General features: G+C 42.2%; 1 protein-coding gene across 12 annotated transcripts in view; it reads right to left on the bottom strand.

Moving 5' to 3' along the window:
• Window positions 1-17,592, bottom strand: part of NRXN3 (neurexin 3) — a 1,013,224-nt gene that overhangs the window by 902,792 nt on the left and 92,840 nt on the right. For 9 of the 12 annotated variants that reach the window (XM_061997781.1, XM_061997782.1, XM_061997788.1 and 6 more), the window contains exon 4: window positions 12,022-12,051. The exons of the other annotated variants lie outside the window; for them this stretch is intronic. In XM_061997781.1, the coding sequence (XP_061853765.1) occupies window positions 12,022-12,051 (30 nt within the window). The remainder of the gene's footprint in view (window positions 1-12,021; window positions 12,052-17,592) is intronic. 12 annotated transcript variants of the gene reach the window in all.

Genomic DNA, 17,592 nt, shown 5'->3' with positions numbered 1-17,592 from the left:
CATCAGTGCATTTCCTCTGCTTCAATATCAGTTACACCACAATAAAATCCTTGCAGTGCAGTGAAGAATTGAGCTCTTAATACCATTACAACAAGCTTCTTGGTATATAAAGTACATCTAGTACAGATCAACATCTCACAGAAAATCCTCCTAAAACAGAATTTGAGGACTTTATCCTTACAGGTACATAACACATGCCCAGGTGTGAAACAGATTTAATTTCTATGGACTTCACCAGTTGTTTAGGGAACACAGTGCAGCAACTTGCAGGATAAGTTTTCTGTAACAATTTCAAAACAAAAAGGTTTCAAAATCAAATGCATACGGTACAGCCTGTTAGTGCTGGATTCACACCCATTCCTTGCTCTCTGTAATGGTATTTTCAATGATCTTCCCTTATTTCGTGGCCTATCAGTACTGGCCTCTCTTTGGATACACGCATTCAGAACTATCAAGGCTCTTGAAACAAATGTGGAAATGAAAGCTAGCATGAGAAGGAGCCCTAGCCCCATGAAAGAAGTGAGTATGGCCAAATCAATGAAAGGTGGTGAGTGTCATAGGAAGGTCAGAAACTAGCAATGGTGCATTGCCAAAATCGGAATAAAAAGGCAGAATATTGATATGGGGCAAATCATAGAATCATTTTGGTTGGAAAAGACCTTTAAGATCATAAATTCCAACCTCTAACCTAACATTGCCATGCCCATCACTAACCATGTCTCTCAGCACCTCATCTACACATCTTTTGAATATCTCCAGGCATGGTGACTCCACCACCTCCTGGGAAGCCCATTCAGTGAAAAAAATCTTCTTATATCCAATATAAATCTCCCCTGGTGCAACTTGAGCCCATTTCCTCTTGTCCTATCATTCACTACTGGGAAGAAGAGATCAACTCCCACCTCATTACAACCTCCTACAGGTAGCTGTAGAAAGTGATCGTGTCTCCCCCCAGGCTCCTCCAGGCTAAACATCCCCAGCTCCTTCAACCGCTCTTCATAAGACTTGTTCTCCAGACCCTTCACCAGCTTCACTGCCCTTCTTTGGACATGCTCTAGAACCTCTATGCCCTTCTAGTAGTGAGAGGCCCAGAACTGAACACAGTACCACCAAGTACACCAGCACCAAATACAGGGGCATAATCACTTCACTGGTCCTGCTGGTCACACTACTTCTGATACAAGCCTGCAAGCCATTGGCCTTCTTGGCCACCAGGGCACATTGCTGGCCCACATTCCACCGGCTGTTGTTTAGCATCCCCAGGTCCTTTTGTACCAGACAGCTTTCCAGCCTGTAGTGTTCCCTAGTTGGCTCCCTCACCAGCTGTGTCAGGAAGTTATCTTCCACACACTCCAGGAATCCTCCTGGACTGTTTCCTCTCTGCTGCACTGTATTTCCAGAAGACATCTGGTAAATTGAAGTCCCCCATGAAAATGAGGGATAGCAATTGTGGGACTTTTCCCATCTGCCCACAGAATATTTTATCTACCTCTTCATCCTGGTTGGACAGTCTGTAACAGACTCCTACCATGATATTGGTCTTGTCCTTCTCCCTGATTCTCACCCATAAACCCTTGACCCTATCTTCACCATCACTGACCTCTAACCAAGACACTCCCTAACACAGAGGACTACCCCTCCATTTCTTCTCCCTTGCCTATCCCTTCTGTAGCCATTCCGAGCAGCACTCCAGACATGTGACTCATCCCATCATGCTTCCACAATGGCAACTATGTCAGACTTTTTTTGCTGCACAAGGGCTTCCAGCTTCTCCTGTTTGTTGCCTATGCTGCCTGCGTTGGTGTAGATGCACCTCAGATAGGCTACTGATCCAGACATCTTTTGTGGAGGAGAAGTCCTAACCCCTACATGACCATTTTCAGGGAGGTCTAAGTCTTCTGACACTTTAACCCTTGCCTCCCTGAAGCTCCAATGATCTCCATTTTCTGTTTCCAATGAGACAGCAGACCTCCCCTCAAATGTTGGTGTGTTGCCTCTGGAAAACACACCATTAGGTATGAAGTACTGGATGAGTTACATGATTTGAGAAATTATGACCTTCTTCACAGCAATAATTTTACAACCATTTGTATGGCATGTTATCCACTAATCTCCAGTCAAAATATTTACTATCTGGTAAAACACTGCAAATAATACTGCTGTTTCTAAGCACTTTTAATGCATGAGATCCAGCTTACACAACAAATATTTTCTAAACTGTTCAATACCATAACGTTATCACCCCAGTCCACAAAAGGCTCCAATGAGTCTTAAAACAGGGAATTCCTCTCTTTCACCAGACTTCATATTTTTGCAGGGTTGTCTGATGTGTGTGACAGGGGTCTATTTCAGTTCCTGATGGCATTATCACCACTTTGCCGCATTACCATAAAGCCCAGGAAATAAGCTATTACCCACCATCACTCCTCCCAAATGTTATCACAGAGAATCATGCATTCACAAAACAGCATTAACTGGGAGAATTAGAGTCCATTTAAACTGCAGCTGTTCCTTCATTCCTAAATAGGTTCTTAGATCAAAACTTCTCCCTGACTGGTCTCATTATCAAATGTCCCTTTCAACTGGAAGAAGAAAAAGATCACTTTAAAATATGTTTTAGCAATAACACTCCTTCCCAGAATTACAACAACCAGGTATGTAACATGTAAATGAAGAATTTTTTAAAAACACAGTGAATGTTTCAGCTTTAAGAATTGTGGGCTGAAATTTTGCCTGGTAACACAAATTAACCTGTAATTTTGATTTTCTATTTCTAGTTTATCTCATTTCCAGAATCTCAAGTTTCAATTATTTAAGGGAAAGATGTTCTGTTTATTTTTAACAATAATAGTAACTCTGCAGTAAGGGCTTTCTTTTAAACACAAAACCTAAATCCCGAACTCAATATACATGCTGGTGTTCCTTTCAGCTCTAAACTCATGCCCTAGAAAAGCCCACAACCCTATATTCTACTATTATCAAAGAAAACATTGCTTATTGTGTTCCATTTCCTTCTCTGCTTCTTTGCCTCTTTGTTACTGTCTGCTGGAAGGATTCCAATCTGCAGTGAAAAAACACTCAAATCTAAACTGAAAAACCTAAACGCCAGGAAAAGGCACAATGTCTCTTTAAGAGTCAACAGTAAATTAACTTGCCCGTAAGAGTGCAATAATTAGCAGTTAGTACCTTATTAAAAGGATGGCAAAGGCCAAGCTGCCATCTGGGATCTCCAGTTTCTTGTGATTGTTATTATGTCAAGATGTGCAACTTCCATTAGCTTTCATGTCACTGCTCTTGCCCTCACTTTACATGTAAATTTTAATGAAAGATACAGAATTTTAAAAATCAGACGTCCATCAAAAGTACTATTAGTCTGCCTTTCACAAAGCACAGGGCCCGTTTTGCTACCTCTGTGTCTCCACGCACCACTGAATGCTTCAAATGAATAAAATAGTGGAAGAAAAAAAAAGCCTTTCAATGATATCAATTAAATATTCTCTTTGGGCAGAGTGAAACCTGAGCCTCATCGAAAACAGAAGACTACAATGCAGCATAAGAGGACAATATTTTAGCTCCTGTTTACACACAACATGACCACAATGCCTTTAACTCTCATAGGAATCATTCTTCTTAATTAAAATGAAAGCCAATGAACAATCAGCTGTTTATTCACATGTTAGAAAGATACAGTTTAAAAATAAGGCAGAAAGAAGGTAAGAAAAAATTAATTACCTATGAACTACAAAATACTTAACATATTATTGTAGTATTTTATACATACACGTTATTTGTAAACACACATGCTCACATGCACAAACAAAAAATAATTTACCAGAACCTTCCTATTTCATGTCTCATTTGTCTGCCTTCATAAATATATCATGAAGAGGTATAAAAAGAAAAATGTTTATAAAGAAATAGGACGAATACCTTGCAGAAATGCCCCACAGTATCTTACATTTAAAATTCATCAACTATCAATCATGTCTAATTAGACTTATAAGGATTACACTAAAATGTTTGTTTCTTCCTTAAATAAAATATAAAAACAACAGCAAAAAATTTATATGAAACCAACTTACAAAAAACGATTTCAGAAGGATGGCACCTTGATTCTATCAAAGAGGTTTTACAGATTGGTTATTTGCTAACCATAAAATAAAATGCTTTCTTTTTCAAAGAGTCATTAAGGAGAAACTTAAAAATGAAAGTCATCATCCTTACAATAATGTACATTTTTTTCCCCACCAAAAGGAAGACAAACCCAATATCACACGTATTTTAAAAGTATTAAGGAAGGGACTTTAAGTCTAGAAATATAGAATATTCACATTTAAAACCCAAATATTAAGATATTTCACAGGACAAAGCAGAGCTTAAAAACCACTGCTGAGCTGGCAAGATGAATACAATGTTGTTTTTCCTTTCATATAATTAGATACTTACAGAGCACAAATGATTTAATTTGTTACTGATGTTTCACTTCAACATTTGCATAAACTCTTGGCCATTCAGATGGACTTATTCATATCATTCTGAAATCCTAATGGTATTACTGGTGAAGAAGAACTCAACATTATTTTCCAGACCAGTAAGATCCAGTCATTTCCTTCTATCTGAGTCCACAAACACTATTTCATTTTTTTTCTATGTCATTACCTCCTGGTCAATATTATCGAACAATTCAAAGAAATAACCACCTCACACCGTTCACTGAGAGCAATGCTGAACATTACAAGGCTTAAAGGACCTACTTGGGCTAAAAAGCAGTTAGGACCAAGAGAGATGATCTGATCTCACAACGTTGAGAACTACACAGGGAATCTGCCAGTAGCCCTTGGTCTACACAACATGCATTACAAAATGTCCTGCCCAAGTACTCTTTCATTTCTCTCTGAGCATGGAGAAAAATCCTGCTTCTTGTTGAAAATGAGTGTGCAGCTGTGCAGTTTTTCACCTCGAGCACAGATGCTGATGGAGGGAAGTAGTCTAGTGCCTTTGAGAAGAAGCAGCAATCTGCAGACTGTGTGGGCAGTACAAAGGTGTCGCTTCACTGTCATTCTTTGTGTCAGAGGGGACGTTTGGGACTTTTCAGTTCTTGGACTGAATTTTGTCCCATTACATTCAATGCAAATTTTGCTATTGCCTTCAAGGACACACAGGACTTCATTAACTGAAAACACTAGAGTCCCACCAGGAATAGAGTCAATTTCCTCTGGAGGCACAAACCAACCTCAGCAGTGAGATCCAAATCAAGAGCGATGGTAAAACAAAGCCTACTATATACGGTGAAAGAGAATGGTGAAAGGCTGCAAAAAGGCAAATTATCATTTCCTTAACAAAGGCTATCAAGACAACAAATTATATGGGAGAACATAGTCTGACGCATTAACTCCAGTTCAATAGCAAATTAGAGTTGGATATTTACAATCTCCTTTAGTATCATTTACCTGTGGGAGAGTGTTAGGGAAATAAACTCAACATAATTGTTCTTTAATTGTCAATTTCTCTCCAGAAGAGAAGTGATATTCACAATTCATGTCAAACTAAATAAAAGTCCTCCCTGGTCATCATACATTTACTTCACCTCTGCAATCAGTTCCATTGCAAGCTAGTAAAATCAAAAATAATACAAATATACTCAGTTCAGGTTAAAGTTCAAGTGGTACCCAGACATTTTCTGTATCTTGACTACTCCAGCCATTACCCCAGAACATCATATTTAGCTTTCCAGGAACTTATAAAATAAAAAATAAAAAATCTCCCGAACTTTTAGAAAAGGATAGGTACAGAAGAGGCCTATTTCACAGAATCATAGAATGGTAGGGGTTGGAAGGGACCTTTAGAGATCATGTAGCCCAACCCCCCTGCAGAAGCAGGTTCACCTAGATGAGGTCGCATAGGAACATGTCCAGGCGGGTTTTGAAGACCTCCAAGGAAGGAAACTCCACAACCCCTCTGGGCAGCCTGTGCCAGGGCTCCCTCACCTGAACAGTTTTTTCTTACATTTAAGTGGAACTTTTTGTGTTCCAGCTTCATCCCATTAACCCTTGTCCTGTTGCTAGCTACTATAGAAAAAAGGGATGTCCCAAACTCCTGACACCCACCCTTTAGATATTTGTAATTGTTAATGAGATCTGCCCTCAGTCTCTTCTTCTCCAGACTAAACAGCCCCAGTTCCTGCAGCCTTTCCTCATATGAAAGATGTTCCATTCCCCTGATCATCTTGGTGGCCCTGCACTGGACTCTCTCCAGCACTTCCCTGTCCCTCTTGAGCTGAGGAGCCCAGAACTGGACATAGGATACCAGATAAGGCCTCACCAGGGCAGAATAGAGGGGGAGAAGAACCTCCCTTGACCTGCTGGCCACACTCTTCTTGATGCATCCCAGGATGCCATTGGCCTTCTTGGCCATGAGGGCACATTGCTGGCTCATGGTTAGTTTATTATTAATCAGGACTCCCAGGTCTCTCTCTGCAGAGCTGCTCTCCAGCAGTTCGACTCCCAGCCTGTCCTGGTGCATGGGGTTGTTCCTTCTGAGATGCAGGACTCTGCACTTGTCCTTGTTGAACCTCATGAGGTTCCTCTCTGCCGAGTTCTCAAGCCGGTCGAGATCCCGCTGAATGGCAGCACAGCCTTCTGGGGAATCAGCCAGTCCTCCCAGTTTGGTGTCATCAGGGAACTTGCTGAGAGTACACACTGTCCCCTCATCCAGGTTGTTGATGAAGATGTTGAACAAGACTGGCCCCAGAACCGATCCCTATGGAACTCCACTGGCCACAGGCCTTCAACTTGATTCTATTCCATTGATCACCACCCTCTGGGCTCTTATGAGGATGTTATGGGAGGCAATGTCAAAAGCCTTGTTGAAATCAAGGTACATGACATTCATTGCTCTCCCCTCATCTAGCCAGGAGGTTGTGCACTCATAGAAGGCTGTCAGGTTGGTCAAACAGGATTTCCCCTTGGTGAAGCCATGTTGACTCCCCCTGATAACCATCTTATCCTTCATATGTTTGGTGATAACATTCAGGATGAGTTGTTCCATCACCTTTCCAGGGATGGAGGTGAGGCTGACCAGTCTGTAGTTTCCTGGGTTGTCCTACCTGCCCTTTTTGAAGACTGGAGTGACACTGGCCTTTCTCCAGTCCTCAGGCACCTCACCTGTCCTCCATGATTGTTCAAAAACGATGGAGAGAGGCTTAACCACATCAGCCAGCTCTCCTCTTTCAGCACTCTAGGATGCATCCCATAAGGACCCATTTACTTATGAGCCTTAAGCTTGGCCAACAAGTCTTTAACCTCTTCTTCTTCCACCCAGGGCAAGTCCTCTGCTGTCCTGGCCATCCTGTTATCCTTGCCAGACTGGGCTTCCTGAGGGTCAGCCTTGGCCGTAAAGACTGAAGCAAAGAAGGCATTCAGTACTTCAGCCTTCTCTGCATCCTGACACCAGGGCACCCTCAGCATTTAGCAGCGGGCCCACATTACCCCTCACCATCCTTCTGCTGCTGATGTACTTGAAAAATGCCTTATTGCTGTCCTTAACATCCCTGGCTACATTTAATTCTAGAAGGGCTCTAGCCTTCCTAGTTGCACCCCTGCATGCCCTGGCAATGTTCCTATACTCTTCCCAAGAAGCCAGCCACTGTTTCCACCTCTCATAGATGGCTGCTTTCTGCCTGAGTTGTCCCAGTAAATCCTTGCTCATCCACGGAGGCCTCCTACCTCCTTTTCCTCCTTTCTTTCCTTCAACCATACATTGTGAAGAGGTTTTATGAAATCAAATCCTTTATATCCGTTGGCTACATATGTGGCATGAAACAGAACAGCTGCCAATTTTCACTATAAATACAAGAATGTCAAAAAATATGAAACTTCCAGGTACAATCACAGCTGGTACCAGCTTCTCTGGGAGCTGAAGGCTATGGGTGGGTTCAAAACTACACTACTTGAACCCTCTGAAGGTAATATCATTTTTCATACAGAGCGATGGCTCTTTGATGAAGTCACTTGCCATAATTAGAGCTAAAAACTACACATAGCTGGGAAGTGAAACAATATATCCACCCAATGACATAATAAAATAAGTTTCAGTGCATATGAATTGATTGTGGACCCTATATTACAGTCCACATTCCTGCAGGCTCAACTGGGAGTTTTACTTCAGGAAAGACTTTCAAATGCCACCCAAGAAAAGAAAGTAGCAACATGAGCTAACATTACACTATACAAGACTTGCTCTGATTACACTGACCCTTAAATCACACTAAGCCATACATCAGCTAACTCAATTATTGGCAGCTGTGTTGTGCCACAGTTACATTTTGTATAGCGTACTTAGAGCTTGGGTTCTCACATTTTTTCCAGAATATACATGTGATTATTATGTTCTGATGTTCACCTCTTGCTCAGAAGATAGTTCTGAGTACAGCTTATGTATTATCCTCCATTGCCCAACTTTGGAGAGAAGAGAAAACCTACAAAACTGATCCTTGGTATATGTTTTCAACCTCAAAACAGAACAAATAATACTGATTACATGATGCACTACATCACAGAGAATTCAATAATACAAACTTGTTAGAAGAAGACAGGGCACCAAACAGAGGAATCATACAAAGAGAAAATATACCATTGTGCTCCTCAGAACCCAGGTATTACAAGAAGACTGATCACTGTGCAGAGACTGCATGTGCCTCAAAGTAAAATTAGTATGAACAAATCCTGAGCTCTCATATCCTCCCAAATTCATAGCAATACAATTAATCATTTCATCTACCAATGTCTTATTGACATGGACACACCCAGCATCCTCCAGTGTGTTCAAATCATGTTGACCAATGGATCAAATTCTTCAGCAGGGAATTTGCTCAAAAGGAATACACCTCATCATAACAAAAGCTTTTAATCTCTCCATCTCATTGGAAAATAGGACAAAGAAATGGACTTTCCTTGAGCAGTGCTTATAATTTATCTATTACTCTTCACCCTTCACTCCAGTCACAGCCAGGTTTGCAGCATTTTGCCTTTTTGACAGTTTTGATTAGGGACGGATGACTGCCCTCTGCATGCTAAAGATAGGTGTGAACTGCTGAAGCACAAGCTGGAGCGCCAGAACAGTCTTACATGCTCTATGCTGTAATGAGCTGCAAAGGGAATGAACCTCTCTGTTTAGCTGTGTTGATCATTTCTGTTTCCTCTGCAGCTTCTTCCAACTCAATTTATCTTTGAAAAACATCTTTAACAGAAAGGATGGGAAGCACAGCTAGGGGGAGAAATGATAGCTCAAAAGACCGCCATCATTGAAGGGTACTGGACAAGCACAGGTCCTGCTTCTATCACCAGTGCCAAAATTTCCATTAGCAACATCACTCCAGTGCAAGACAGTCAGCAGTACTGGCTCACTGGCCTCTGGTTTTGTCTTCAACTGAGCTGATTGTCCCTTTGCACCACCAGCTACAGACAGCCTTACACTGTGTAGTCCATATTTAGTGTGAACAGGGAGAAAATAACATCCATTAAGAAGGCCTTGAAATATTCCTCTCAATAAGTATTTCTTATATAATTAAATACAAAACAAAACTTAGTTAAGAGGCTTTTGAAAGTAAAGGCGTTAAGTCCCAATATGAACAACATTCATAAAAGTACAATTTGTCCATTAATAAACAAACATTTTATAAACAATGAAGTCTTAGAAAGAAAGTAATCTCTACCTTTACTTCTACCTACAGACAGGAAGGTGTGCATCCAGTTAAGAGGAGGAACAGGAAGGGTGTTCGTCATGGAGAAGGCAAAAGAGAAGAGAAGGAGAAAGCAGAAAAAAGAGAGAAACATGTGTCACTGGACATACTTACAAAACCAAGAAAACAAACACTACCAGGCAAACCCAACAAAACACAATGTCAAGGGGAAAAAGTGAGACATACCACAACCAAAGCACAAAGCAAGGCTTAAACAACCGACGGTATGACCAGCAAGTGCCTGGCTAAGCGCTTTGGCTTTAATTTGATTTTCTACTGAGAAATGCAAACGCCTCATGCAATAGCACGCCAGTGATATGCCTCATTCCACGTCAAATTCCAAACAGCAAGGGAAACAACAGAGTAGGACAGAAATAAAATAAATCTCATGGTAATATATTTGCTAAACACATTTCACCTACCAGAGCTAATGTATTTATATATAACGTTGACATTGCATATTTACTCACAGATATACATTTACATATTTCATAGCTATCATATTTTTATGGAGAGTAAATATTTATCAAAAAGGACTATCTGTGAGTTGGTTGGCAAGAAAAGGAAGCCACTGTTCCCCGCTGCATCACGGATAAACAAAGGTGGCTAAAGTTGCCAGATGCCAATAGTTTTCAGGGGGTTTTTTTGCCAGGCAAGGGAGTATAGAAAGGGCTGATGACAACCATACAGGCCTGAATGTCATGCAAGTCTTCATGAGCCAGCTGGGTTGCAACTTGTAATTTAAATGGCCAAGTGAATCTGTTTATGTAATCTAACGCTAAGTCACAGACTGCTACAGACATGTTCATTGTCATTGAGATTGAAAGTTTATTGCTCTGATCACTTCTGACACACCACCACCCTTCCTCTGACAATGGCTTGCCATCCTCTGCTTCATCCTGAGCAACTAGGACATGCTGAAGGGACATGTTTGCTGGATGCTCCTCTAATAAGCATGACCTTCAAAGAGTAAACCCCGATGAACAGTAAATGGAGACTGAGAAGGAGCTCAGTGCTTCCCAGAGTTTAGCCAGATGTTCCACAAACGCCATGGTCTTGACATGCACTCATAAAGAGCCCCATTTTCCTTCCTTTCTCACTATGCAGGGATGCTAAGCAGTACAAAAACTGAAAAGTGAGCCTGAACTTCACTTCTGATTGTTTCCTAGGTTTTCCTGACCTCAGAGGAGACACCTGCCCTGAACTAAGAATAAAAACTGATTATGTTCCAAGCCTCTCTACATTTCACTGACGTATATAGAAACTATGTCTCTTTTACTCAAGTACTGAATTACTCTTGAGATTTCATAGGCACTATGTTCTATCTTATTAACTTGTTGGACTGTCTAACCTTAGACACTTGTTGACTTAATGGCATAAACACTATTGCGTACATCTCATCTAGGAAAGTCTCATCAGGCTTTAGAGTCAAAACTCACATTTTCTCACTATAGACAAAGAGTTGCTCTGGTCTTCCTAGGGCGTCATACATACACACCTTGCATAAAGTCTTCAACTAATTCACTCCTGCATTCACAAGTCTAGAATGCATCACCAGAGCTGCTGACATTGTCAGAAGAAAACAGAATCACCCCTCTTCTCATCTCACTCCTCCTCACCAGCTTCTTGCTCCACATCCCCACAGTGAAAAACAGGACTAATGATCCCATCACGTCACAGTTCATAGGTTTGTAACATAATCCAGGCTTAGATAGGAAAATGTGAACCCTGATACAGGCCTAGATCCCCTTTGTAGCCCAACCTGGGGTTAGCCCTGTTCTTTTTCTAAACCATTTTGCTCTGGCCGTATTTGGATATTTTAAATTGCAGACACAGGACTTACAGGTCATTATATGCAATTTTCCTCAGGATTCTTAATGAGTTGTGATCATGCCATGAGGGCTATTAACATTTTTTTTTGCAATAATTGCACTCTTAGAATTAAAGACCAACACTGAGGTCTACATTTACCAGGTTGAAATGAGAGTCATTACAGCTGGCACAAGAAAGAAATGGCACCATAAAATAGTTGGTGGGTTGCATGGAAGAGGGAAGCATACCTCTACTGTCCATGGAATCCTTTCATGCTCACTCCTGGGCACCTGAGTCCCAGGCTGACAAGTGGCCATGGCTCATGTGATAGAGGTAAAAATACAAATGGCTTGACTGGCACCCAGTAGGCTTAGTTGCTCTTGTCATGCAAAGTCCAGCTCAGAAAAGCAGCAGGGACAAAGTTCTTTCATGATCAGTGACTGAAATAAAGAGAAAGTCAAAGGACTTACCTTGTTCACTCATCATCAGGTGTGAGAGGCCTTTAAAAGAGAGAGAGAGAGAGAGAGAGAGAGAAGTAAGAGAAAAAGAACAAAACAGAAAAAGAAGCAGCAATATCCATGCACACTGGTCACAGTCCAATATCTCTCAAGATTGGAGCTCACATACTTGAACTAGACCAAGTATGGGTGTAGCACACAGGGCACACACATATGTAGGTGTTGCTTTCCACACTGAGCAAGAAAATGTCAGTCACTGGTAGAAAAACCTGCTGGTAGTCACGGAACTGTGTTTGAGGTGATCCTATCCCTCAGAGAGCAACTCGAGAGGCACTGCAGAGGTTAAATAAGGCTAGGAAAGCCAAGGTCTGCAATGGATCTCTGCAGGGAGCATTCACTCCTGAGAGCTACAGAAATAACTTCTCAGCTAGAGATGCAAAATTCAAGGCTGCAGCGGTCAGTGAAAGAGAAGTCATGATCCCACCACAGCTGCTTCAGACAAAATATCTGGGCTAAATGCACACACACACACACACTCCTATCCTCATTCTTGAATGCAGTGGCTTCATCATGTATTTTTAGGAGTTGATAAACACTGCTCACACTTACTAGTTAGACAGTAGTACACCAGACCTTGCAAGGACTAAAAGAAATTCTCTGTCACCTATTTTTAATACTACTCCATTTTCTTTGTGGGGAGAACTGAAGACTTGACTTCTGAGGGCAGTGTGTTACTTTATGGCTCTATAGCTAAACCTAGTCTTTGGTTTGATAATTCAAGATTTTAGTGGCTTTGCGTGGCAAGGTTTTTGCAGTGGAGGGCTACAGGAGTGACTTCTTTAAAAACAGTTACTAGAAGCTTTCGCTGTAGCTGATAGGGCCTCTGCCAGTCAGTTCTAAGATGGATCCACCACTGATCCAGGCCTGGCCAATAAATGATGAAGGTAATGTCTCTGTGATTAACATATTTGAGGAGAAGAAGTTGCTGAGCAGTTGCTAAATGGCAGCAGTAGCAGAATGGAGTGAGAATATCTGTGCAGACCTCAAGGTCAGTGGAGAAGGAGTGGGAAGAGGTGCTTAGGCTCTGAGAGCAAGACTCCCCTGTGACCTGTGGTGAGGACCATGGTGAGACAGCTGTACCTCTGCAGTCCGTGGAGGCCACCAGGGAGCAGAGATTCACTTGCAGCCCATGGAGGACCCCACGCCAGAGCGGGTGGATGCCTGAAGGAGGCTGTGACTTCGTGGGAAGCTCACCCTGGAGCAAGATCCTGGCAGGACCTGGGAGGCCTTGGGAAGAGAGGAACCCACACCAAAGCAGGTTTGCTGAAAGGACTTGTAATCCTTGTAACCTATGCTGGAGCAGTTCCTGAAGGACCTTAGGATAACCTAAGTTAGTGTTCTGGTTTAGCAAGGAGCAGCTTTTGCTTGGTAACAGGGGGAGTGGGTTGCAGTGAAGACCCGGTAAAGAGTTTGCGGACTCTCCCCCGGCTCCTGGGTTCACACCCACCTCCGGCCCGGCTGGGCCAATCTGGCGCCTCTGCCATCACTATTTAGGGGACGGGAATTTGAAGTGCTGGCAGGAGGTGTAAGAGTGATACAAGATGGAGGCGACCACGCGGACCCTTCAGCCAGAGAAGGAGGAAGGAAGGAGGAGCAATAGACCAGAGACTCCTCTGCAAGCCGTGGCGAGAATGCAGCTGTGCCCATGCAACCTATGGAGATCCGTGGCAGGACCGAGAGTTACCAGCAGCTCCATGTGAGTGAGCCTGGACGGGCGAGGGACTGTGTGGGGAGACGGCCATGGCCCAGGCCGTGCTGGAGAGCCTGCACGCCGCAGAGCAGCCCCACACGAGAGGCAGAGAGGAGCTGCAGCCTTTGGAATGGGTGCGCGTCGGAGCAGCCCGTGCAGGGCTGCCATGCGTGTGAGTTACCTCACGGACTTGCAGGGAGGACTGGTGTGGAGTTCACCCGTCCTGAGGAGGGACAAACGGCAGAAGCTATTGGGAGCAGACTGACTGACACCCCCACTGCCTGCCCTCCCGAACCGTTCAGGGGGGGACGAGGTAAAAACCCCGAGATCAGGGCTCTGAGCCCGGGAAGAGGGGAGGTGTGGCAAGAAGGTGTTCTTAAAAAGGCTGGTCGGACTCTTCATTGATGTATTACTCTGTGTTGTTTCATTTTGGTTATGTTTTGGGTTTTTGTGGGTATGTTTTAGTTGATGTTGCATTAAATTATTTTCTGTTTTCTTCCCCAAATCGAGTAGCCTGGTCTGTTTTGTCCTGAACCTTAAGCGGCAATTAAGCTCTCCCTGCCCTTGAGCAATTCTCAGCCACTTCGGTACTCGAGGCTAATCGTGGTCTTTGTTCCCTGATGGGCCTAAACCAGGATATTTTTGGCAGTAAGTAAGAAACTGCATGCCATGGGAAGAACCTATATTAGAGAAGTTCATGAAGAACTATAGTCCATGAGAAAGACCGATGTTGAAGTTTGTGAAGGATCACCTACTGAAGGAAGGACCCCACACTATAGCAGTGGGAAGTGTGAGGAGTTCTCCTGAGTGGAAGCAGCAGCAAAGTCCGTTTTCAATGAACTGACCACAACCCACATCCCCCATCTCCTGTGCCGGTGGGGGGCGAGGGAAGGAAAGTCCTGGGAAGAGGGAGGAGTGAGGGGAGGTGTTTTAAGATTCAGTTTTATTTCTTATTTCCCTGCTCTGTTTTGATTGTTCAATCAAATCAAATCAAACCATCTCTCCTCAGGTTGAGTCTCTTTTGCCCATGACGCTAATTGCTGAGTGATCTCCCTGTCCTTATCTCAACTTGCGAGCTCTTTGTTATATTTCTTTCTCTCCTGTCCAGTTGAGGGAGGTGAGTGATAGAATGAATGACTTTGTGGGCATCTGGCACGCAGCCAGAGCTAAACCACCACAAAGGTAAAGCCAGAAAGAAGCATGGCTTCCCGCAGCAGAGTGTCACTGTCAGGTCTGTAAATGGGGAGTCACTTGGGTTGCACCAGTCTCTGATAACTCTTACTGGTATAAATCTTCTTTGTTTCAATTAAAATTCACTTCTAGACCCAATTTTCAAATCTGTTTACTGTAAAACTGTATTCATACAAATATAATTTAGATACTATTGTATATACATTCACACCTAATCCATAAAGCATCAACTGACTCAGTAATTAATTTTGTGACAGATATCATAGACTTAATATTTTAAAAAAACAAGTCCTACCTACTCAAGCTGTGAGTGACCTTTTTCATACTTGGTTCCCTGACCTCCTTCCCTTAGCTTGATTCCTTCTCCATATCTACCTTTCACAGTACTTGTGAGGGAGCACTTATGGCAGGGATTTTCATACATGCGCACACACTCCCATCCATACACACACACTCTATCTTAAGTCAGTTTAGTAATCAAATAGGGCTGTGGCTTTTTAATTTCATGGAGACTGAGAGGTCAAATTAATTTATTAGAATGAGAACTTTCAACAAGTAGCATGCTGGGGTTGAATTTGTTTATTTCTGTCTCTTTTATATTTTTCCTTTGCTTCTGCTGGAGCAATCTAAAATCCAGATCATCCCAAGAATATGTTCACCCACAGAGAACTCCAAGCCAGATAAGGGGATTAATAATTGTACAGTCTAAGGAATGCAAATATCTTAATGTTCTTGAAGATTAGTGTGGATTTAGAGAAAAATAATCAGACATGCAACATAGGTTTAGAACTTTTGGGGGTTTTTAGCTATAAATAAACATAGCATATTTGAAACTGTAGTACGTATTTCTGTCCTAAATTACAAGATATAATTTCACAGAATTATTTTTCTCTGTATCTGTATTTGCACTGAATCATTCGCAGGATGGGTTGAATTTGTGCCTCTATGGCCACTGACCCCATCATTCTTGCTAGGAAAATCTTAGGTCTGTTCAAATGGGCACTTGAAAGTTACTGTAAAAGATGAAAAGACAAAATTATAATTGTTAGGACCTACAAAGCACACAGACCCTGTAATAAGGGTGAAAAATGAGCAAAGGTAAGAAGGTGGCAGTAAGACATGTGGCTGAAGTTGGCCAAACAGGGAGAGGAGATCAGATCCACAGCAGATATGAGGGTCCCAGGCCCTCAGCCTTTGTACACTACATGGAAGGAAAGCCATGGCAAACAAGCACAGCACCAACAGGTGCAGCTGTTGGGGCCTTTTCCCCTTGGGAAGATGGGACACTGAAGACAGAGAAATCTCCACAGAGAATTCAAAGTAAAAGCCTGCATCAAACACCCTGAATCAGATCATAAGAAGAAACCTTCTCTCTTCACTAGCCACAGATCTATAAAAATCTCAAAATGTCAGGAACGTCAACACCTCTTTTGTCCTTATTCCCAGAAGGCCAATGCTGAGTGCCTTATCTGTCAGGCATACCAGCCTGGTGCAGCCCAGAGCCTTTTGTCTGCAGTCCAGGAGTGAACGCATCCCACAAATGTACGCACCATTCTAGTCCCCAGTTTGGCCTTGATTCAAATGCCTGCAAAAGAAAGTCTCCCTAAGAAACATTCTGACTCTTTCTGCTTGACAAATTTGAAGCACATTAGCAACTGTGGTATTGTATGTACCTCTTGATCCAGCTGAGTCCCAACTGGACAACAGAAGTAGGGAGATTAACAAAAAATAATTCCCCTCTTCTCCCCATGCTACTTTTTCCTCAAATCAGGAAGAAGAATGAGGCTGGACTCGAAGATATAGTTAAAATCAGATTATCTCTGAAATCACTAACTCCATGTCCATCAATACAGATCCTTATTTTAACAAAGAGAACACAAACAGAATTCCAGACTCATTATTAGCTGGAATAATAATATCAATAATGAAATAACATATCACCTTTTCTCATCTGAAAGTTTTCCTCCCTTGCAATTTAAAGGAGTAAAAATGAGTGTATTTATCTCAAAAAAAAAAAATTATTAACAACCAAAACCTTCAACCATTGAGATCTAAAATCTGTGACACTTTCAGCATGTGTAGCAAAGGCCTCAAATTAGTCACAGCAAAAACAACACAGAAAACATGAACTGGCATAGTTGTCTCACCTTTACATTCACTTCAAGACGTGACAAGAGACTAAAACAATATTCAAAACATAAAAGTTAAAGTCATCTCAATGTAGCATGGGGTTGAACTTGCTATTGGACCACAATAAAGGAACAAGCCATCCAACAAATCAATGCAAGGGGTGTGAGAATTGTTCAGATCTGCATATTAGACCAGATTTTGCCAGAACGGGAGGAACATCTATCACCATGCTATTTGAGCATCAACCATAAAGACTAGCAAAACTTTCATTAGGCTCAAGACACTATCTGAACTCATCAGACCCCAAAGTCTGTTATTAATGTATATAACCATTGTTTATGCCAACAGCCATCACATACCAGGGGAATCCTGTTAGAAAATCTGAGGTTCCACCTAAATCCATGCAAAACACCCTTCATTTAATCTTAGATTTGTTCAATGAGAAACCCTGATTAAAGCCTCAGGGATGTAAATCCAGCCCATGTAGAACTGGGAAAAGGTTGACACAAATC

The sequence above is a fragment of the Colius striatus genome, chromosome 6 (genome assembly GCF_028858725.1).
Source record: "Colius striatus isolate bColStr4 chromosome 6, bColStr4.1.hap1, whole genome shotgun sequence".
Classification (NCBI taxonomy): domain Eukaryota; kingdom Metazoa; phylum Chordata; class Aves; order Coliiformes; family Coliidae; genus Colius; species Colius striatus.
This window is presented reverse-complemented; position numbering and strand designations above follow the sequence as displayed.